The sequence below is a fragment of the Diadema antillarum genome, unplaced genomic scaffold, assembly GCF_040938485.1.
Source record: "Diadema antillarum isolate AM-2024a unplaced genomic scaffold, OU_Dant_1.0 scf00000082, whole genome shotgun sequence".
NCBI classification, from domain to species: Eukaryota; Metazoa; Echinodermata; class Echinoidea; order Diadematoida; family Diadematidae; genus Diadema; species Diadema antillarum.
Window position 1 is genome coordinate 891718 of NW_027270971.1, and position 24653 is coordinate 916370.

The following is a 24653-nucleotide window of genomic DNA, read 5'->3' on the forward strand; positions in this document are numbered from 1 at the left end:
TTTCCCATTGGAAAGTTGTTTTGAGCCTTTTAAAATTTTGACGCGCGCTTACGCGCACTTAATGATGTCCTAGGTAATTAGCATCAAAAGAAGTAAGATAGAACGTGACCTGAACTTTATGTCCACAAAAAATGATACAGAAATGACCTTTAGTTATGAAGTTATGATCGATCATGTAACATGGTCCAAAAATCACAAAATGGCGCCTAGACGACGTCATAGATATGTTACTGTCATGAAAACCTTATTGTGGCTAGATATTGTCATGAGACATGTTCCCTGAAAATGTCATGTTATTCCGTAATGTCATTCTTGAGATATTGATGACACAAAATTGTCCAGAAAGAAAGAAGAATAAAAAGAAATAAAGAGAGATTTTGACAATCACAATAGGTGATACGCTGATAGCGTATCACCTAAATAGGAAGTACAAAATTATAATAAATATGGATCGGATACCTGAACACATGAAGTAATGCAAACGTCATGTTCCATAAAGAGCAAAGGGATGGGCAAATTTTGACAGTATTCAAGGTAAACCAATAACGGAATTCTGCAATAGCACTTACAAGATTCCTTCATGATTCCACCATTCCTATACTACATTGGGAAATATAGTTCACTCTTTCCATCTTACCACTTTTCCATTTCTTTTGATTTTAGAGTTAACGCCTGGCTTGGATTTTGTTGTTGTTGTTGTTGTTGTTGTTGTTGTTGTTGTTGTTGTTGTTGTTGTTTTTGCATGTCATTGTATATGAGTGCAATGATCAACCACATCTATTGGGCACGCCTTTACCACTGTGTATAAGTGTACAATAAAATGTGAATAGATATAGGCATACCATACAGTAGTCTCGTGTACGTAAGCGATCATTTTGTTATTTGCAAATACTAAAGATTGATTATCCTCATGTGAATCAAAGCCATGGGAAATCAGAAAAGATATAAATCCAAGCAAAAAGTTATTTCAATTAATTTTCTGAACTTTTTATTTCAATTTCAATATACTGCAAGAGATTGACAGTTTACCTAACAGGATGATATTGTAGTATTTTTCATATTTTGCATCACATGAAACTGCATTGTGTGTAAATGATATGGGAAAATGGACAAAAAAATCAAAGTATGTTAATGTATTTTGCATGGAATCAATTTATGTCTGTTGTCATGGCGAAAATGCATCAATTATGCAATGTTATTGTGTTTTTTTTCCTTTTTATCACCCTCCATCACAAGTACACTGTAAAAACAGCGGTGTTAGATTTAACACCATGGGTGTTAAATCTAACACCGATCAAACTTCAATAGAGGACCACACCCACAGGTGTAGAAAATGTATTGTGACGGTGTTAAAAAGTGTTCGCCTGGCATTTCGTGGTGTTAAATTGACACTGTGGTTGGTGATATTTTTGACACTGCGCTAGAGTTAATTCAATAATGACACCGCATGGCGTTGATTTGATATTGGTGGTGTTAATTTCGATGGTATAACACCCGTCCAGCTTCAATAGGGGACCACACCAACTGGTGTTACTGTGGTGTAAATGTGTTTACACATTTTTTCAAAAATCAAGTAATTTATCGGAAAATTCTTTATCGTCTTGTTGAAGTTCAAAATTGACAAGAAGTGCAGTAACATAGAAACTATTCAAAAAACAATTTGAAATTTTGAAATGACACCCGGAGGTGTTAATCTAACACCACGAATGAGCACCGGACATTTAACACCAGCTAGGTGTTTCATACTTAACACCGGACTTTTTGCAGTGTAAATATGGAATGTGTTGATCAAAGTTGATGTGATGACAAAAATATATTACTGATGGTCTTCAATTGTGTTTTTCACATTAGATCGACATATCTTACAGATTGTAACTCACCAAGATGCCTTTTGAAATGTTTTTAAAACCTTCGGCTATATTCCGCGCGAGTGATGGTTGGTGACTATCAGTTGTCTTCCTGCTATACCATCTCACTCATATTTTTTTAAAAGATTAGATTGACATATTTTTCAGACTTTAACTCAACAAGATGCCTCTTGAAATGTTTCGAAACCTTCTGCTTGATTCCACACGAGCGATGACTATCAATTATCTTTCTGCTGTCTTCTCGTATAAAAGGAAGGGTCGATGTTTCTTTCCAAAAGGCAACAAGGAAAAATGCAGTGTTTATTGGAAGAGAAAGAGAGAGGGAGAGTGAGAGGGCGAAAGACAAGAAAAGAAAACAAAACCAGTGTATAGTGTCAGTTTGCCATGCGATGGATAGTGTGCCGTCGATGAGTGAGAACTTACGTTTTATAAACTCCTCCAAAAAAAGTTATGCAAGTCCAATTTGATGTATCATATCTCTCTTAAAACTACATCATTTCATTCGCATGTGACATCATAAGAAAGCCTGATTAATTTTCTTTACAACGACAACTCACTTGTCTACATTGTGCATTCCTGGAATGCACAATATGACTGAGCATGAGGAAAGGTCAAATGTGGAATGTTGCAAAATGGAGCAAACATGTTATGTCAAACAGTGTAGTTCCCGTTTGCTCTGTTGTTTCAGGGAAGGAATGTGCTTGAAAAGAATGCATTGTGAGATTATCATTAGATTCCAGGTCTCATCCATGAATCAAAAATTGCAGTAGTATCTGCAGATTGAAATTAAACATAAAGGTTGACCAAAAAGTCATCTAATGTCTAGAAAATGGGAATTTTTGAAGGTGCTCTCATTTCAGCATTGCTCATTCCTGTGGCCTTTTTTCATCAAAACTGTACATTATCAATAGCAGAATTGTTGCGACTTTTTACCTCTGATCTGTCCCCATACTCAGCTGTTTTGCTCATTCCAAGAACACCCAATCATAGCAAGTGAAATGTCATTTTAAAGATGATTAATCAGGCTTTCTTTTGATGTCATATCTAATGAAGATAATGCGGGTATAAGAGAAGTATGATAGATCAAACTTTAATTACAGAACTTATTTTGAGGAGTTTATTTCAATTTAAGCCATGTGCAGGGAGTGCTCTAGTTGTTGCTCCAAGCCGTTTTTCTTCTATTCTAGCTGCCTGGGCTGTTTGCAAAGGAGTGTTTTGGTTGTGTGACCCAAAACAACTTCTGCTTTGGTTAAACTTGGGGATGGCTAGTAACTGATCGGTGGGAATCAGTGGGAATGCTGCGGGATGATTGTTCCAATTCTTGTGGGATTCATTTAAGAGTACATTATATATCTATTGTTGTGTGAAAATTATTTGCTTCAGAATGGTCACACATTTAAGTAATGTGCAGTTTAATGATCCGTCACTGTACAGGCATGCTAACCGGGAAACATCAATTTGCATATTACTTCAATATGAGACCATTCTGAGGCAAATAATTTTCACACAACAATAGATATATAATGTACTCTTAAATGAATCCCACAAGGATTGGAACAATTATCCCCCAGCATTCCCACTGATCAGTTACTAGCCACCCCCTTTAAGCAATCTCTCATCTTAAAAAAAAAAAAAAAAAAAAAAAACACACCTTGCTACTTCCATTAATGATTCAATAGTAAAGCGCATTTGAACAGGAACGTTTATAGAAAATTATAGAGTATATAATTATCATTGTTATTATCATCATTACATTTTCTTTGATCGACACACGTTGTGTTTCCGAGGTTTCTGAACATTTGTTGTGGCATATATGAGAACATAAACTCACGCAAGGTCACTGTTAAAGGCTCTATAGAGGACTGGAAAAGATGGACAAAGTGCTTTATTGTATTTCTTTACTGCTGGAGAAATCGGGAAGTTTTGAGAAGAGATTTAAAGCTAATTTATTTTGCAGAGTTGTTTGTACGGGTTTTCTTAGCATTTATCGGCATCATTAAAGTATCTGAATAATTCATAAATGATTATAAAGATGCGCATTTGATAATGACACAGGCTTCCACCTGTACTTTCATGTGCTAATGCTTTGTTTGTAATTTGGTCACGCATAGACACCATTTGTAGGTAGAGTTTATTTGTTTGTTGTTTGATTTGCATATGCAGTACTTAGATTCACAGATTATACGGAGGTGGAGAGCGATCCCATACAAGGGGGCCTTGAGGGATGTATAGACGGTGCCCATCCTTCGTTACGGAATCTTGGAAATTACTTGGTGACACGCATGCACAGGGGTATTCCGTAACATTTGGAGGTCACATAGGTTGCCATAGGTTATTGCGTGTACTAACATTGATAAAAATTCACCATGCTTCAGTCATTATTTGCTTAATTTCAACGATAATGAAAACTTAACAGCTGTACTAGGCAGAGTGCATTCTATTTGAACTTCAGGATCCTGCACAAAACGATAATTCAGAGCAGGATGTGCGTAGACGGAAAGTGAGCAAGGACATTATGCTGACATCCGACATGTAACGTTGTACACTTTATAGTCAATGTCGAATACTACCATTCTGTCCGGATGGTAGATAATACACTATTCTAGCTCTTTGATGAATGTGCACTCAAGTTCCATACATTTGATGATAACTCGACTGTGAATTTAATGTAGGTGTGTGTGTGTTGCACGTTGATGGCTGATGTGGATCAGTACAGGATCGTAATAGCATTAGAGAGGATATTGTGCACTGAAGTACGAGTATATTGGTCTTGGAGAACGATTATTACAGGATCATCATGGCAGGTAGTGTGAGTAAGTACCACAGACATGATTTCGCTGGATAAAAGGTCGAGGGGTTTAACTCGGGGTGAAATTGTGAAATCGATAAATATTTGGATTTCGGGATCAAAACAAGATCTTTTTCACAGTCGTTGTGGCAGTTTTAGGCCTCCCAGCTCCGGCTTTCCTAACTACGGCTTCAACTTCCCACAACTTCAATTCACTTAGATCAAAGCTGACCTCTGGCCTAAACAGCCCTCCAACTGGTACCTCAACAAAAGACTCCTCTCTCTTTTCATCACAGTATGTGACCGTCACACATGCTCCTCCAGTTCCTCCTTTGATCCCTCCATATTTCCTGATACCCATTCCTCAAACATCATCTTTGTGACAATGTCCAGATTCCTATAAAAATTCCTTCCTCTCCCTCTTCATCCTCTTCCACTTCTTACCCTGATATTCAGCCCTCCTCACATCTGCATACCTCTTCTTCAAGTCCTCATACAGACTTTTCAGACGAGCTTTCTCCCTCCTCTGTCCCTCCGCCTCAATTGGATCATCAAACGCTCCTTCCTTGACTCTGACTGACCAACACACCCTTCACTCTCCCCACTCCTCCACCACCCACAGGCTTTATCATTGTTTATCCCAACCTCCTCTGAGCACGCCCCATAACACAACTTATTGAACATACGCATATTTTTCTCAACACTCCCAACCAACTCCACATCCACTTCCTCCACCCCTGCAAGCTTAATATTAAAGAGCTCCCACTTTATCATTACTCGAAAACGGACATGCCACCGGCCCCTCCCCCTCCAGCACACCATACAGAGCATGCTGAGGGTATCCGGCTCTGTGGTCTGAAACCTGACTTGGACGTCCCACTGTCCCACCCGGATTCTGTTCGTTATTCCGAAGGTTCGTTATTTCGAAGATTCGTTAATCCGAAACACACAAATTCCATTTCATAGAGATTAGTTAATCCGAAAATGAAAAAGGATTCGTTAATCCGAACATTTGTGGCGTTATTCCGAACGTTCGTTATTCTAGAGATTCGTTAATCCGTCAATGAAATATGGTTCGCTATTCCGAAGACTCGTTTATCCGAAAATGAAATAGGGATCGTTATTTCAAAGGTTCGTTAATCCGAAAATGAAATAGGGTTCGTTATTCCGAAGGTTTGTTTATTCGAAAATGAAATAAGGTCCGTAACGAACCTTCGGAATAACGAATCTTCGGAATAACTAACCTTGGGAATAACGAACTTTCGGACTATTAAAAGAACCTTCGGAATAACGTACCTTCGGAATAACGAACTGTAACCGTCTCACCCAGCTCAGTGCTGGTTACAGTCATGCCCTACTGCCACTCTTCCACAGCTCATCCTCGTATACAGTTAACAATCCCACTGTCACGTCTTGCCGTTAAGTAAGGGGAGATAGTTCGGCAAGGGAGAGGGGACAGGGGTAGAAAGACTAGGAGGAAGAAGTCGGATATCCATACAGGAGATTTAACAAGGCACTGACAATGTCACACTTGTTTTGGCGTAGGCCTCTGCTTTTGACTGGATTTTCAAGTATTATAGCTTGACGTTACCGCCATGTTTTCGGTTACTTTTGATTTTACATCTTTTCTTCTTCTTCTTTTTCTTTTTTTTTTTTTTTTTTTTGCTTTTGCAGATTCAGCCACAGTTGTTCGGCCTATGCTCCGTATCCAATATCTCAGCATTGGCGTCTTCAACAAGCGAAGTAGTTGCTTCATTTTCGGTAGCATCTTTTGCTGCATTGTTCTTTACGTTCTGTCTTTTGGGTCTGTTCCTCCCTTCAATCCTCGCTGGCACGGCATGTCGAATGTCAGAAAGGGGATATTGACTCGACCTGTCATCATTCCAAGTCAAATGACGAACAGTGCTCTGTTTAAAAATGGATCGTGTTACCGGCAAATTCATCTGTGGGCCAACCTAACCCGAAGTTTCTCAGGTCGCACAGGTGACTTCTTTTGTTCTGGTCTACCATGTGGTCTCAGGTTAGTTGTAGACACCGACATGGGGAGCTTTAAGAAGAGCGATGCCGTTTTGCTTTATCATCGTGAGGCTTGGAATTGGACAGAATTTCACCGACAGAGACCGCGAGGTCAAAAATGGATTTTCTACACGTTTGAATCTCCAAGGAACACCAATAAACGCGTAATACCGCCCATTGAATATCGAAATAACAGTTACGATTATATAATGACTTACAGGCTCAACTCTCACCTCTACGGGTCTTACGGAAGGTATGATCCAAAAATCCCTCAGCTGCGATCCACAGACATTCAGAGCTTGCTGCGCAATAGGACTAAACATATCGCTTGGATGGCGTCAAATTGCGATTCTGTCTCTTGGGACCGAAACGGTTTCGTATATGCACTGAACAAGTACATTCCCGTTAGTATGTACGGCAGGTGTGGGTATTTAACGTGTCCAAGAGATGACCGATGTAATCAAGAGCTAAGGAAGCACAAGTTCTACTTGGCTTTGGAAAATAGCGAATGCCGTGAGTACATAACGGAAAAACTCTGGGGAAATGCCTTCCTGAATGACATTGTTCCTGTCGTGTACGGTCCACCGCGCGAAGACTACGAAAAGGTGCTTCCACCCAACTCCTTCATTCACGTGCAGGACTTCAAATCAGTTAAGGAACTGGCCAAATATCTATTGGAGCTGGAGAAGGACGAGAGTCGATATAGCGAATTCTTCGAATGGAAGAAATTTGGATCCGTCAAACTAACAGTGGAGAGGTGGCTAATGGAACCAGAGCAGGTTTGTAGCAGTATAGTGTCCCGGCTCCTGGCAGACGAGGAGAAGATAAAAGACGGGACCTACTCTCCTCCTAAGCTCCCCGAAGATTGGGAAACGTGGTGGTACGGTTCGTGTACGAATAAAACTCAGTATCCTATATAGCAGTTTGATTAAACTCAACCTACTGAAGCTTAACTAAAGGTCGCAAAGCTTAGCTTTTTGTTTCTCTCTACTTGATAATTGTAGGACCTACAAGACGACAAAATATTAAACTTATCACACGCACAGACAAGACACTCAAGGTGGTTGAGGACGGGTATGACACGACATTTTGCTCCTGCGAATATTGCTCCGGTCTTATTTTCTCCAAGGACTTAGGGAAAGGGTTAGGTTTGTAATACGGTTTTAGGTTTAGTTCGATGTTAGGATTAGGATGGTTATGGTTTTGTTTGCGAGTAGAATTTATGTTTTGCATAACGTGCGGATATTTCATGGGAGCAATAACAGTCGCAGGAGCAATGTCATTGAACCGAGAACGGGAAGACAGAAGAAGGTTGTTTTGAATTTAAACTGAGAAGATAGTAGATATGACGTCCAAGTCAGGTGTGATAAGTAGCATAGTGCATTGCAAGATAATGGAGGGTTTTTTTTTCGGGGGGGGGGGGGCATGTAATGTGGCCCTGAGATTAATGTGACCAAAGAAACTGAAAAGAAAGATACGAATGATGGCTTTTCTCAAAGTCGGAAAGTGTGGACAGGTGCAAACATATTCCCTTGTTATGTGGCATGTCCTTGACCATGCACTTTACGGGGCACCTCATTGCTGTGCCAATCTCAGAAGAAGTTGGACAGATAACTTTGGAGCCGCTTGCCACACAGTGTAGTACGTGTACAACATAAATTGTATTTTACGCTCTTTCAAAAAGGAGAGTGTAAAGCGGTGAACCAATCGAAGGGCGAAGAGTGATATAGGGCACCAACCCAATATTGTGAAGGTCGAGAAGCCGGAAAAGGCTGATTTACAATGCAACTTTATTTATAAAAAGTGTTTGAAGTGTTTGCAGAAGAGAATCATTCTTTATCATATTTCGTAATGGGTGCTCCTAGTTAATTCTCTATAGTGTGATAATCTAAGTTGCTTTCGGATAAAGCATATCATTTTGCATTCTTATATTGGTGATGTATTATAACAGATTATGATTATGGCAAGTGAAGCGACAAAATTATACCACGTTGTGTCTGCATTTGCGTGGGGTTATTGATGTCCAGATTTTATGCTAAAACAGTAATGCTTCATATATATAATATATATCAGGAATAGAGGGCGATAGAGAGTTATAATGAGGAGCCGCAGAACTCGTCAACCTGAAGAGATGTTGGATTAATAGAAAAATCACAAATTAGAGGCGATGGATCAGAGGTATATTGAATAACATTAATTTTCACCCTGTCGTAATTATGCCTGTCCGCTGCCAGACTGACAGTTTACAGATTATGATTACATACTATGCGCATAAATGAATTGCTAATATCTTGTAAAATACTTCTTGTTATAAATATCATTATTATATTAGACAGTTGTAATGCAGCTGGAAGCAGGTAGAGATTTCGTTTGAAAGAGTGAAGAAAGCAGTGCTTGGCTCTTTCTGAGAAGGGTGAGTTGCAGGATAGTTGAGATAAAATAATAATGATTATGCATTTTTACATAGTATTAAACGCCGAATAATCAATTACTTCGTGTTAGCTAGTATGAACACTTTATGTGAAAGTTTGATGGGTAAGGTACGTGTCATTGATTTGAATCTTTTTATGAGGTGTTTTTATATAAATGAAGTGTTAGTTAACTGTAGATGTATTTACTTTAAACACACGGTGGACAATAACAAGTATGGTACATAATTATAAGATTATTACAAAAATAAAATCCGAAATGTTATTTGTTGTTTGAATGTGCTCTACTGTATCAAGTTGTATAGCAAAAGTACATCGTATGGCAATCTATTGAGAACATTGTCACTCAGCCATAAAGTTTAGTTTATAGAGATGTGTAACAGAGTCGAATATATATTTTCCTGTATCCCATTTTTCAGCTTTCATCATTTTTTTTGTATCCCCCCGTAAAGAGTTCGGAGGACACTACGGATTTGGCCTCGTTACGGCGCTTCTGCCGCCGCCGCCCGCCCGTCGCCGCGTCCGCCGCCGCGTCCGCCGCATAGATTTTCTTATGAGCGCACTACCGGCTGCAGTTCTTTCTTGGATCATTTTGAAATTTGGCATGAAAGTGTCATATTATGGTAAAATGAAGAAGCCTATTGTTTTGATGATGGCGCCCTTATTTGTTCTGTCTATACATACAAAAAGGTAAGTTTTTCAGGGTCTGCTTGTGTGTGCAATACTCGCCATGTTTCATGACTGATTTTTTTTTTTCCAAAGTTATGTATCAGTGCATCATAGTCAAGTCTAGACGCCTATACCTATTCGTTATGCTACCCAGACTATTCCACCTCTGCAAGGTCAAAGGTCACCATCAGGTAAAAATTTGCAAAAATACTTATTTATTCAATAACTTGATTGTTACTCAACAGGTATTATTCGGACTGGCTAAGAGGGTGTATGGGTGGTCGTTACGTTCTACACGATACAACAGTTTGTGATGATAGCACCCTCAGTGTTCTGATTTGGATGGCATATTATTATGCTCTATCAGCAACATTTCTCGTTGGATTTTATTCAAACTTGCTATGGCGGTTTGTGTGTGTGGGGGGGGGGGGGGTACTCTAGGTAACAAAAGTAGTTATTGACAGCGCCCTCATTGTTCTGACTTTTAAAGGATGCCATGTCATAATTATTTCTTGTATGTGCTATACGAGCCTTATTTCTCGTCGGATTTTATTCAGACTTGCTAAGGAGGTGTACAGATGATCATTCTACATGTTTCCGTATTGATAATGTGATCAACAAATCTAATGATATTGCACTTGAATTTGAATTTGTTTCAATGGTCGTTTTAACAGAAGTTGAACACACAAACTGTGCAGAGATAATACCATTCTGCTAAATACAAGAATAATCATCTTCCGAATGGTGCTAGGACATGCACTTGAGACTACACGGCAACAATCACTTGTATCTTTGGGAAAAAAAAGAACCCCGATGTAGTTGTCAAGGAGAAACCTGTATGTGTTTCACTAGATCCAAGCTAACTGTATATAAATATATACATTTATAGTGTGTGTGTGTGCGTGCGTACATGTATCTGTATATATTATGCGTGTGTGCGTGCGTGTATACAGATACATGTGTGTGTGTGTGTGAGTGTGTGTGTGTGTGTGTGTGTGTGTGTGTTTGTGTGTGTGAGTGTGTGTAAACATATAGCAACATACATGTATGAGATAAAAAGAAGAGTTTAGCTTCCAACAATTTTTTTTTTTTTATGGCTGCATTGAATTTTCAACGCGTCACGTGTCTACTTCAGGGTATATGTTTGTAAGAAAGATAATGATTATACCGAGTTCCTTCCAACATTTCTAGTGCTGGAAAAAAATGAAACTGCGGTTGTTTTTTTTTTGTTTTTTTGCACACTGTATTCGTGGAAAAGAAAAAGTTGCAGAAAAAAAAATGAAACTGAAAATTGAAATTATAACAAAATTCAAAAGAAATGGATTTCAATTACATCTTGGCATATGGTATATGGTATATCAAGCAAACGCAAACACAGGGAAACAAAGAAACATCTGAGTGCATCATCCATTGCATTTTTATCAAAGTTGCCAAGATATCCTGATAATTATAAAATTGTTATATGTAACGGAATTCCTTGCTGTCCTTCTCACTCAGAGTCTGTTTTTTTCTTTTGTCGCTCTTTACCTCCCTAAAATTATGACAACTTTCATCACAGCCAGGACATGTTCGTTTTCTATTAATGCAAATTTTAATGGAAAACTAAGTAAATACAATTTCAAATATAAAACTTTTGATGAACATTTCCAGTTTGATAAATAAGAAATCACAATAAGTTATGAACAATCTATTTTGCATAATTCATTTTCTGAATTCAATTTGCTTTCTATAATGTCACATAAGGTAACCAACGTAGCTACCTGTTATGCTATACACGGTAAATACATACAACTAAACACACCAAGTTACTTGCTTAATTTTGATAACGAAAACAGTGAATACAGTGGAGAATGTAAAACATGTCTTGAACAATAATTGCCCTTGACAAAGTTTCTGATGGCATATTCACCTCAAAGTTGCTGTCTGTGAATATCACGATAACTCGAACGTCAGACGCATTAATCAACCGACCATAAAAAAAAGATAGAGCTTTGATGATAACCACACACATGTAAAAACGCTTTCCTACATCCACGACATACTAATATTGCTTTTATTGCCATCCCCATACATGCTAACAAACAATCACAATAACAAAATTGAAAATTTAAAAAAGTTCAACTGACTTATTGCTTTTCATCGATGTTGATAAAACCTCATTATTCAGTGTTTTGGTAGAAAGCGTTATAAAAATCTTGGGCATACATACTAGGATTAAACTCGAACCAACGACCTCCCGATCGCTAGACAGGCGTCATATCCACTAGACTTACCGAGTTTCCATCCACTAGCCAGTGCTAGTTCTGATCTCCTGTAGCAGAAGGTATTGATATGATGCCTAGTATGATCTAGCAATCAGGAGGTCGTTGCTTAGAGTCCAACCTAAATAATTCATGCCCGTGATCTATAGCTACTACTCAAATACTAAACAATGGGAGTTTATTCGATGAATAGTATTTGTAAATACATGTAAGTTGCAATGCGTTAATTTGAATATGATGCTCAGTATAGGACTACATGCTGATTTTTCTTTTCCTTTGTTTAAAAGCTTTTACACACTCATTTTCAACTCTAATAGATTTTAAAGGGATGACGGTATTGCATTGACAGTTGATATATTCATGACTAGAATGCACATAATAAGCGAGCAAAATTTTGGCTTAATCTGATAGGTCTTTCATAGATGCTACCGAATGTAGTACCCTGTGGTCCCCTACTCCCATCCATTGCACAGAGCTCTACCGGGTAGCATTAAGCGCTCGAATAGACCTACACTTCAAAGCCTCCTTTCACAGCTCAATCTTTTCCGGAGAATGAACCGTCTTTTCATTATTTATAGCTGGGTTAAGAAAGTTTGTATCAAGCTATAATTTCATTTTAGAACTTAGACACTGCTCTTTTGAAGTCTGTCCTTAATAAACCAAAATCAATTCTGGCGACTTTTTGTTAATTTTATGATGCAGGGTCAGATATGTTATAAAGAAACAGCACTTAAGTGGTAATTTGTTCCAATTTCTTGATTTGCATCAATCTTTGAATCTTTCCAGACTTGTAACATTGTCTGAAGTGCCAGCGGCGATCAATCAGTTTCACTCTTTCCTGCATGAGTTCGTTGTCGCCATTTACATACTTGATAAATCATTGGCGCATCATATCATCCATGTCATCTAATGGTGGGAAACACGACAAAAAAAAATGTTTCTATATTTTTGTCTAGCCTGTAAATGTGTCTTTCTGTATTACACTGTTTGTACAGTGAGTGTTCTTCATACTTCAGTGCTTATAATCTTTATCATCCATTACCTTTCTAATATCAAAGACCACTACAAACTTGGCAACTTTGTCATCTCTTCGTGAAAGCACATCTTTCTCTCGCTCTCTCTCTCTTTGTCTGTCTCTCCCTTCTTTGAATACAATGAGAATATAATGTCTATCCTACACCTGAATATAGTGGATAGGGTACATTATATATATAGAAACTACTCATATACCGTTCCCCAAAAGCGTGATCTATCTGCCTGTTTGCGATCTTATCTTTCATTATCCTACGTCTCTGACTACCCAAATACAAATCCTCTATAAAGTCAGCTATCGAATGTGTGTCATTCCTTCAGGCTGCGCTGCATGTGGTCCTGTCGGGACATTATAGGGAGCTTAGATTGTCGCGACGGGGACGTTCGGGGGGGGGGGGGGGACTACTCTGCGCATGCGCAAAATCGTCTATCAAAATCTATCTATTTATATCTCACGTCGTCTTATTTTTCACTTTGCGTTCTGTGGACTATCTTTGCGTCCGCTAAATTCACGACGCAGAGAGCTATTTGATGAACTGATCATATATGGGGGCGCCATTGACTTTTTATCAGTTGCGTCCTTGCGTGATTTAAAGCTACGATGTACAGACAGGATGCAAGGAGAGAGGAGAACGGCCAACGCAATCGTTGTCTCAAACGTCCGCGTCACAAATATAGACCTAAAGCTCCCTAATCACTGTAAAACACCATTGACGTCGTACGCGGTGCGGTTTCTGATGAGATCGAAGGCGTTAACCCGACGCGCAGGAGGCGAAGGCAACCGTAAGGCAGCCGCAACAGCAGGAGGCAGCCAGAATAATGTACGTCGACGTGATGAGCCAGAAGGAGTACAGGTACAACGTGCGTTGGCAGTAGTCCGGCAGGGTGGGGTCGCTCAGGTTGGGCGAGTAGATTCGATATACCCACACATTGCCTGCAGAGGTTGGTTTAGATGGATAGGAATCGCAAGCAAGATATTATCTTGAGTACCATACCCACACAGACACACCCACACGCACCCTCCCACACACTATACATAAATAAACATACAAAATAGATGGGGGGGGGGGGCAATCGCTCTTGTAACAAACTTCATAATTCACAAGGGAATTCCAATAGCAATATTTACTTCTTCTAAATGCGTTATGATACCGCCATAACGTTGTGAAACCAAACGGAGGCGGCATATTTTTGTGGTCATTAAGCATGACATCCATTTGACCCTACTTTTTGCCTATTTGGCACTTGTTTTCGCATAATTCTAATAAACATGTGGCCCCAACTGATTATTTATCACATGTTGTTACCAGATGATATATCATTACTTTCTAATACTAAATAACATGTAGAAAACTGGGTTTTGGTCAAAGGCTTTTTAAAGCTTAGGAACGACATTTACTAACAGCTGGTCTTATTGTTGATTCATTCCAATTACATATTAATTATATATCACCAAAAAAAAAAAAAGGTAAACTTGTATTCATTCAAATAAGTCACTTAATATTCGTGTATGGATAGCTCCATTTAACATGGTGGTTTAAAAAAAAGAGGTAATACAAACATCAATAAAAGCAAAGGAATGTACTTAATTTACTAATCATTCAATTGCAACTGATCCGTCTGACCGCTAAGATTATGACGTGATTGAAATATATCCTGTGATGATTTTGATATGTCCAAAACATTTATTGTTGTATTACAAGGGCAGTACCATTGAGAAGATTTTATTTATCGCTATTTGATGATGACCTTATTTAAACAACAACGACAAACGGGCGAAAATAGTGTTAATCTGTTTTTGCATTTAAGCTCTTCGTTATTATTCATAAATATCTAGTTCCAGAATGTTCTTGGTTTCCGTGGAATAAGAGGATGTGTACACGAAGAAATAAATGTTTAATGCTACCTGTTTATGAAGTCGCAAAGATTTAAGTGAGAGTTTGATACATTTCAATTACAGTCAAACCTGCCTCTATAGCGACCACCGTCTATAGCGACCACCTACCATATGCGACCACTAAACACAATTACCCGCAAAAGAAAAGTCATGTTAACGACCCTGTCTATAGCGGTCTCCCTTATGGGGTTACCGCTATAGACAGGTACTGTAGTCTGAAGGGCGCTCTTTGGATGTGGAGCGTGTAAGAGAAATTTGAACCCCCATAGACAACAACAACAACCAAAGCGACACCCCTCGACGTATACAGTACCTGCGATGAAGAAGGCAAAGAGGAAGCAGTTGAGAAGTTGGCCGATGGCTAACTCCGGTTTACTTGGCTGGAAGGATTCCCGATCTCCCTCGGGCAGCCTCTGACGTTGGATCCGCACTTTCATGTCCAGGACGATCTTGACGATCTGGAAGGCGCCCTCTACGATCAGGAAGATTGGAATGAACCTCTCCACTGGGCAGTCATCCTTGTAGATCGCCCCTTTAATATTCAGGAAAGAAATACAATCAACAACAACAATAATGATAATGATAATAATATCAGAAATAATATGATAATAATAATGATAATAACAATAACATTAATAATGATAACTTTTATAATGATAATGATTAGAAGGAAGATTAAGAGGTTTACAGTAATAGTTTCCTAAACTTAATTTTCGGAATACCTGTGAAACATTTCTTTCTACAAGATCATGACATGTGGTGATTTAGGAATACAGTGAAGTGAACCGTTATGCACTTGACGTTTTACAAACAGTGCAATGCACGTTGATATCTATAAAATTTCATGATATCTTTACTTAACATGACTTCAACTGTTCTCAACATGTTCTATAGAAGCATCTTCGAGTGGGGCAGTATTGCTAAAAGTTTTCGTTGCGAGAAAGCAAAATTACATTATTTCACTATTTGTTCAATTGTGCCCCAGATAGGATACTTAATCGATTAAGGAGAAAAGACCCATTTCACAAAATCATGAAAACATATAACTGTAATGGTAGGTCATTATTCCACTTGGAATTAAAAGATATTTCTGAAGATAACGTTTCAAAGAAATCGAAATTTGATGCGCTTAATAAATGAAGTTGAGTTTTTCCTTTCTATTGTAAGCATGCGATACTATCGATTGCTCTCACCAATAACAATCATACTGATGGGTATCGCCAACGCCAAGGCCAGTAGAATTGTCACCAAAACTGCAAGCACGGAACAGACAAGAAAACATGCATCATTCTATAAAAGAAAGACACTAGAATACCTTTCAACCACAACACATTAATATCATACTCATATCAAAAAGGCAGACTCATTAAATTGCTGTACTTTAGGAAAAATTGTTGTACCTTGCGACGTGGAAAAAGGCAACAACTCGGTAGAATTTGAAGTCTCTTGAAACTAGCTGTCAAGAATCGCTGTCTTTAAAAAAAAAAAAATGTTGCTGACGTCACTTTGGTGTTGTGATCATATTTTTTTTTCCTGCATGACTGATCTGAATGCATTGCGAAGCATTGTGTCTTAGCATATTGCCTTTGTAGAGTGTCAAAAGTAAGCTACATAAACAGACCTTTACAAAGTTTTCTGTAGAACAAAAAAAAAAAACCCACAACTTTTCTAAGCAAAGTTGTAGAAACATGTAATTCTTAAACAGGGGTAATTACAACCAAGAACGCCACACAACAATTCACAATATTCTATGATGATGATGATGATGATGATGATGATGACAGGATATTATTACTTTCTCAAGAGGGAAATATATTTCTTTTGAAATATTAAGTACCCGTTGAGTGTCTTGCTCGTGGAAAATGTTATTATACAAAAGTGTGCTAATTGCCAAATTGTGGGGTAACGTCTAGAGCAAATGGAATCAAAAGCTGTTCTTATTGCCGTAAGTTAAAGGCAACAAGGCTGCTTTGTAATTTACGTCACTATAAAGAAGTGCAATCATTGGATAGTATAAAGGGGAAATGGTTTTATTTTTATTCTCAAGATAACGAACTCCGCTTAGATCAAACGAGATATACATCAACAGTCTTTCTCTGACACACATTAGATGCATCTTCTCTTTTGGAATCGAAAAATGTTTTTAAGGAAATGGTCAATACCGAGCTTTTAAGAGTCTTATTTCTTTATTTTTATACAATAATGGTGATCATCTAAAAAAAAGTATGATGATGGACATAATTTTCATTTCATGAAAAAAGCTTCAAGATATCACGTTTGCCATTAGAAAATGCGAGCATAAGCCCTCTGTAATGTTTTATAATTCCAGGTTTTCTTATTTGTTTCGTTTCTTTTCCTGATAAACTTGTGTACCTTCGGAATTTTGCTAGAAATTCATCTGACTATAAAGTCTAGACTGTTAATGTGTCTTCCGTTGAAAGAAAATGAAATCAAACAACAACAACACACACACACACACACACACACACACACAGAGTTTATGGCTCTTGTTTGGCTCTTTGTTTTTTTTTATGGCTTTCCGCTGTCTTTTCATCCCCTAACTTTTGGTGGTCACGGTTGGTAACAACCTCGAACCATATGCATTCTGATGATAATATGCAACCATCATTTGTGCGTAGGTTTTCCATGAAGCTTTTCTAACCCATATATCTCTTTAAGTGCATTAGATACGACCTTGAACAGTTTGTGGTCATGCACTTCAACTCAAAATAAGGGCAAAAGAAAAGAAGTAAGCGAGGCGTACGGTAAAATATCATAGCTTCATTTTGCAGTCAGCCAAAAGCCAGTAGATGAATGTACTGATGATAATGGTTTTCAGAGTGTCGTCATTGCGGAGGTAGGGTCGTTGCTTTGGGATACACTATAAATAGCAACATTTTGAAAAAAAAACCCACATCTGTTGAATCTTTCAAGATCTGCCTGATGGCATACATGATCAATCTTGTTTGTTTGTTTGTTTGTTGTTTTTTTTGTAGACTACTGCTGTCTCTTTTCATCTGTTTTTTTTTTCTCCATTGACCTCAATGAACACTTTAACTATACTGTGCCTTGAGCATCTTTCTTAGTAGCGCTGGCGTATACTAGATTCTGTCATTGTGTGTATTACTAACGAATATTTAAACTGTCATTATTATCATGAAGTTCATTTCGTATCGTACCGTCTCATGCCTTCGGGGCTTTTTTCTCTTTCCTTTCCTCAGTGTCTATCTCTCCCGCTTCATGACGATTTTATCTTTTCTGTTAAAATTTCTCAAGTATATAATGTCACACGGTTCCAAACGGCATGCCACGTGAGGGAACCTTAACGTGACTAATGTCGGGATTTTACACGGCTTCAAGCAAAAGCGATTTTGGCGAGGATTTTTTTTTCTCTCTTTCGACTAGCGGGAAATTCCCCTATCAATGACGCAAGATAATGAAACTGGAAGCAAACTAGAGATAAGAGAGGCTGTTTTCTTCTTTGTCCACCTATGTTTTTCTCATAAAATCACACACATATTTAGTATTAGCGATTGTTGTTGCTGCTGCTGTTGTTGTTCAGCATGAATATTTATCCATGCCACCGGCAAACTTTTAATCGTGCATTTTGGTTCGTGAGCAACGATTAGTCTTTCCGCCGAGCATTGTCGATATACAACTGTAATGATGTCAACTTCATCTCGACTCGTCAGCCTAAAAAAGTGTGAACATGCTGGGCCAGTGGTGGCTGTAGACAAGTTTCTGTTGGTGCAGAATGGGCGTTTAGCGATGGTCTAGTGATTATGAATTCTAGACTGCGAGTATTGTATAGCGTATTATAATAGGCGTCAGTGGTAAAGGCTTTATGCCACGAGCCACACAGTAATGACAGAACGTGTTTCCCGTTGATAGTCAACTTCACTTCATTCCATTCATTTTTTTTCCATTTCCAACAAACAATCATAAACACAGCATTATTACCTAATACAAAATATTCTAAACATTTACATCTGCACGTACAATATTGTTCCCAGCGTAGCAAAATTCATACCAAATCATATGGGATTAATTAACGTACTTGCATAAAGGAATGGTAATTATGTAGGGTGTTTGGAAATGGAGGGGACTGCTAATGAATATGAAAGAATAAACAAAAATGAATGAATTTAACCCACGGAGGCAAATTTTGCGAAATATATGTTTATACAATTATATAGGCAGGGACAAGAGAGGAGGATTCTACGTGCAATATCATCTTCAATTACTCAGAACATTAAGTGTAGCAATGACTCACGTGTGTTGAGCAGCAAACTTCCGACTTTTCGACAAAAGTCGATGGGACCACTTGAGCTCTGGCGCACATCCTTTATCTGACCGAAGAGAGACTGGTATGAAGGTGGCGTCTCTGAAAAGAGGAAGTAATAGAATTAATTGAAACAGGAGCTGTGTGTTGAACATTACTGCATATAAGTAAAGATATGTATATATATATATATATATATATATATATATATATATATATATACAAATGTATATAACATGTACATACATATCACATTTTAAGTTTATGATTGATCGTCGCTTAATTATTGATCATGGCGTCTTACAGACCTTAAGATGAAAACCTCTACACAGATAGACCAAAATCGGGTTTCTTGTTCAAAATAACTGCGTATATAAAGTGTATCAACACGATTAATAGTTCTACAATTTGCTAAATGGTAACTAGGGAGGTCCCCGTTATTTCAGTAGATCACCAACCTTGGCTCGCTTCGTTGTAGGCCGGTGGGTCTTCAATAGTCATCTTTTCTCCTGCCACCTTTTCTTCCGCCATCTTTTCTTCGGCCTTCGCTGCACGCTCTACGTTCTAAAATACAGAATAATCGGATATATACTTGTCAAAAGAAGCGCTAAATCGGGTTCCTGTGTTATGCTTCGCCTGGGTGTACTCTTTGCTGTCACCTTGCAAGTTATAGTCACTTTACCTTCGTGTGGCCTCACTTCAAGGCGCATGATGCTTTGTGCAATGGCAGTATACCGTAACTAATCTAACTTTGAAAAATGAGGTGACCTAAAATGAATGCGTAAACAAGAGAGCATTGTTCAGTTTTCAAGGCCCATGAGTATCCTAATTCTCTTTTCTCACAGTTCTGAGTTATAATGTGCATACTATACATGGCATAATTTTGTATCAAGATAAAATCGCTTTTTATTATATTAAAAATAGAAATGTTACTCTTTTGTTGAGATGATTTTTTTGGATCGTTGTCTTGCTTTCCTTAAGATTACAAAAGGAATCGGAATTATGATGCTTCCGTAAGTATACAAGCGAGAAATTTGATGTGGAAATGGTATAGCTTTTATTTACATCTGCTTTTACTGTAAGTCCACTTTATTGTGCATAACAGTTATGTATATATTATAGCGATATCAATGTATCAACAGTATTATGCACAGAAAAGTTTTGCAAGCTCCCTTTATGAAAGCGTATAAAAAAGAGGGGACAGGACGTGAGCCCTTAGTCCTTTTTGACATTATGAGGCACCTTTTACAACCGCTGTAAATATGCGGTATTTCATGTAGAACTATACGTGTACAGAAGTGGCTTTGTTGAACCTTAAAGGTTTGATGTCGCTCATTTCACAGACAGTTCTTTCCTGAACAAGTAAATGTTGTCATGACAGCTGAATTCATAATTGAACATTAATTAGATACCCTTATGATAGTAGGAAGATCTTCACTGTGCGGTGTTTGTACTTTCGGCGCACTATCGATTTCAACGCATGGTCCTGGTCTATATCCCATCATGTCGAAACAACCATAATTTTGTAGTTTCGTGCTGTATTATTATTTTTTTATACTATTAATGACTGATGTTTCATAAGATAGAGTGGCTTTCTCTCTCTCTCTCTCTCTCTCTCTTTATATATATAATATATACACATTATATATATATATATATATACATAAATATTGTTTATTATATATATAAATGTAATTATGTATATTGTTTCGGTTGCCGATTTTCAAAAGCTTATTAATGTACAACTGATTATTAATTGGAATTGCCAACACATAATCATTAAAAGGCATTCCTATATCTCCCTTAAATTGGTATGTTTTAATCATGTAAATAAACGAATTTAATCGAAAAAGAATATCAGTGTATAGGAATTTAGATATGACAAGCGATCATTTACAGCACCAATCCCCCCCCCCCCCCCCCATTCCCTGATTGACGCGCTATCGGAGGAACGAGTCCACATTATCTACAATCTTCAGTACATAGTAGAGATTTGGGTTTTTTGGGGTTGTGTTTTTTTTTTTTTTTGGGGGGGGGTTGTTTTTTTTATAGTTTTTTCACGAAAGATTCAAAGCTTGCATGTCGTCCAACATGAAGCAAAGATGATCTCGGCTGGAATTATTTTATTGACTCGATGCGGTGACGTTCAAAAACACATGGGCATCATTTCAATTCCGTTGGACTTCCTTTCCCTTTTAAAACACCATATACTTACCAATTAGTGTTATTTCATCGAGTTAAAAAAGGAGAACTGCGAAATCTAATCTCTATACAGTTGACTGATATGTAGCTAAATTGAATGTATAAAGTTATCAAAAAGAAAATCATACTCGTTGGGAACATACCGTAAGTCCTTCCAATGAGCGTTGATAACACCCACTTACGTGTTCTGTTGGCTATAATTGACGCGTCCCTTGTCTTTCTGTACAATGTCTGCCATTAAAGAGATGGTCTAGTTTTGGTTGAGATGTAGCTTCAGGTTTTCAACTTTTTTGTTGTAAGATAATTAGAAACCTCTTATACAATATCAAAGTGTATGCAATTCTAAAAGGAATTCAAAGTTCATTTGATGAAAATTGATTTTGAAATGGCCGAGATATCCAAAAACAAAGAGGTCCTAATAATAGATGGGACCCAACTTTTATTACGACCGCTTTGTTTTACTTTGTTTTTGGATATTTCAGGCTTTTCAAAACCAGTTTTAAACAAATAAACTTTGAATTCCTTTTAGAACTGTATGCCCATTAACATTTCAAAAGTGTTTCTAATAATCTTACAAAATGTTAAAATCTAAATCTCCAATCTGAACCAAAACTTTACCATTCCTTAATGTATCGCTCATTGTATTAATGCTCCGTCGCACTTAGAGCGAATGGAAGGATGGCGAAAAGTAATTACCATCATAAAGACATACATTCCTTAGTGAATGGTCATTACGCAATGAGAAACCGAATCTTCTTATTTCCTATAATGCGAGGCAGACCCGATTCGGCACATTCTTCAATTTTTTTTTTTTTTTTTTTTTGTGGCGGGTTCAAACATGGGTTACGGGGAGTAAGACAGTTGCGATCTCTTGCACCTCCTTAGTGATATCAAATCTGAAAGGGTGTATTTTCCAGTTATTTCCTCTGCCTCCCGAAACAGCTAAGTTAAGTGCTTTTTATTAAAATACAAGTAGTATCTACGTGGAATTTTCTTTTCAGGTTTCCTTGGCATAGTATCGTGCCAATATTGTTGGCAACACTGATTACGTAAATTTATATTAAGCGATCGCGGCACATGAATTTAACCAGGATTTATTTTTTTTTTTAATGTATGACTTTTGAATTCATCAAACTAATTTCTATGCTGCTGTAATTTCTGCTGTACGGAATCCGCACTTCCCAGTATCTAGATCTAGACTAATCATTAGCGGCGTATGTCCTTCTAGGTTGTTGTACGCAATAGATCCACTGCTTTCTTATGTACTGCGATTTTGCAACTAAATTTTGTAGTAAGCTTTGCACTCCCTCCGCAGTCAATAATGGAGTTCGCTAGTGTTCTATATCTCAATACTTGTAATTTATGCTAGAATTACACAAGAAGACTCAGTGTAAACATCAGTCACACAACACGGTAACACAATGAAATGGATACATTGGACTTACCACACTATTGGTATAATGGGAGAAGACACAAGTCAACTGCACAACAGTGGATGGATGGCGTTGGGTACACGAATGGTAACACTCAACAAGTTATCACACAGTACAGACCTCCACTGCTGGCATAGGGCTGACTGACATGGTTGAATAGATCGCTCTCTTTTCAATAAACAGCTTTCCAAATATCAGAGGAGGAAAAGTTTCCACTGTATAGTATGAAGGAACGTGCCTGGACGACTGTATTTCAAGGCTGAGCAATGTCACGGTGAAGAGCTTGACGTCAGTGGTTTGCAGTTCAACACAAGCTCTGTTCTTTTGTTTGATTTTCGTATTATTAAATCCACTCTATTTATCCTGTGCTTACGAGACAGGGAAACAGTATGTTCTTGTCCATTGGACTTTGTGGTCCTCTCGACTGCACTGCAAGTACACATCATTGTAATAACCTACTTACTTACCTACGCAAGGCCAATATAACACAATAGGAAGTGATTCTATGAACAGGGCATCACTGTGAGAATCATGGATCAGTAGACTTGTCATGAAATTACCTGGTAAATAAAAATTGTTTGGTCATATACATCACTGGCACATCGCTGGTTTCTTTTGTGTGCGGGGGTGCGTGGTTGAGTGTGCCCGCACACGTGTGTGTGAAAAACAATGCGAAATTCATTCTTATAAAAGAAAAAGGAAAATACTTTTTTGCTGTTTTTTTAAGGGGGTACTACAAAGCAATCAATTTTTAGTTAATCAGTCTTACAGTTTCAATAATGATGTAAAGCTAGTATCGACTATCCAAGGGGTAAATGATCTCTCCAGGATATTCTGACGTCCTTCTATAAAAAAATAATGACAACAAAGGAAAAGATAGCAGAATATTATGCTTTATGAAAGTACTTTGGTCATAATGCACATCTGCCATTCTTGCTAATCTTGCCACTGAAATCAAATATTTACTGATTTATGAAATAAAACATAGTGAGATCGTCATTATTTTGATCATTAAGTGTGAAGCATTTAGCTTTCCCCCATGATTCCATGTGATTGTATTTCTACGTGCTATGTTTCATTGGCATTTTTAGATAAAATAACGGTTACAACCAGCGTCAATGAGTGACAACGCTTTTGTTTGATCAAGTTATATAAAATTCGTAGACAATATTTAAGGAACTATTCAGTGCATATGTATAGACTTGTGCTGATTCGTGATACCCTTAGCATCACATTACCTATATACGTGACAAAAGGAATATGTTTGTATACTATTTTTTAGAATACTTGGATACACCCCCCCCCCCCCAACAAAAAAAAATATCCAAACAAAGATTTTGTCAATCATTGTTAAAGTACTAATAATGATTAACAGAAGACATTGCAAGGAAAATACACGTTATGCTCAATATATTAATCATAGGGAAGGCGCATTCCAATCTTGGTTTCGAAGGTTTTATGTGGGCGCATTCAAGTGATCTGAAAAAAAATAGTGAAAATTATTAAGAAACATATTATGGCGTATAAACATTTAGATATTATTTTGGCTGCAAAAGTGATGACCAGGATATTATGGATCACTATAAGTCAACGTTTATTTGCCTTGCATATAGTACGGCGTATGCTTTAACTTAACAGTAGATTATATATTTCGAATCTAGAATCTACCGGAACGATTCCCTACGAATGACAAAGATAAAGATGTTATCCCTTGCCTCTTTGATGACAGCAGGGGTTTCAAAACGATTTTAGTGTGTGCATGTTTGTGTGTGTTCG

General features: G+C 37.7%; 2 protein-coding genes across 2 annotated transcripts; one reads left to right on the forward strand and one right to left on the reverse strand.

Annotated features, from left to right (window-relative positions):
• The first annotated feature begins 5445 nt into the window (after positions 1-5445).
• LOC139717788 (4-galactosyl-N-acetylglucosaminide 3-alpha-L-fucosyltransferase FUT6-like) lies at positions 5446-7592 on the forward strand. Its single transcript, XM_071629287.1, has 2 exons — positions 5446-5569; positions 6331-7592. Exons 1-2 carry the CDS (start codon positions 5446-5448, stop codon positions 7590-7592), a joined length of 1386 nt encoding a protein of 461 aa, XP_071485388.1.
• A 6054-nt stretch (positions 7593-13646) lies between these two features.
• Positions 13647-22997, reverse strand: LOC139717759 (transmembrane protein 272-like). The gene is made up of 6 exons (XM_071629261.1): positions 22890-22997; positions 19701-19806; positions 19234-19344; positions 16154-16213; positions 15274-15492; positions 13647-13997 (listed from the first exon to the last, which is right to left on the reverse strand). Exons 2-6 carry the CDS (start codon positions 19771-19773, stop codon positions 13816-13818), a joined length of 645 nt encoding a protein of 214 aa, XP_071485362.1. The 5' UTR covers positions 19774-19806; positions 22890-22997; the 3' UTR covers positions 13647-13815.
• Positions 22998-24653: the final 1656 nt, after the last annotated feature.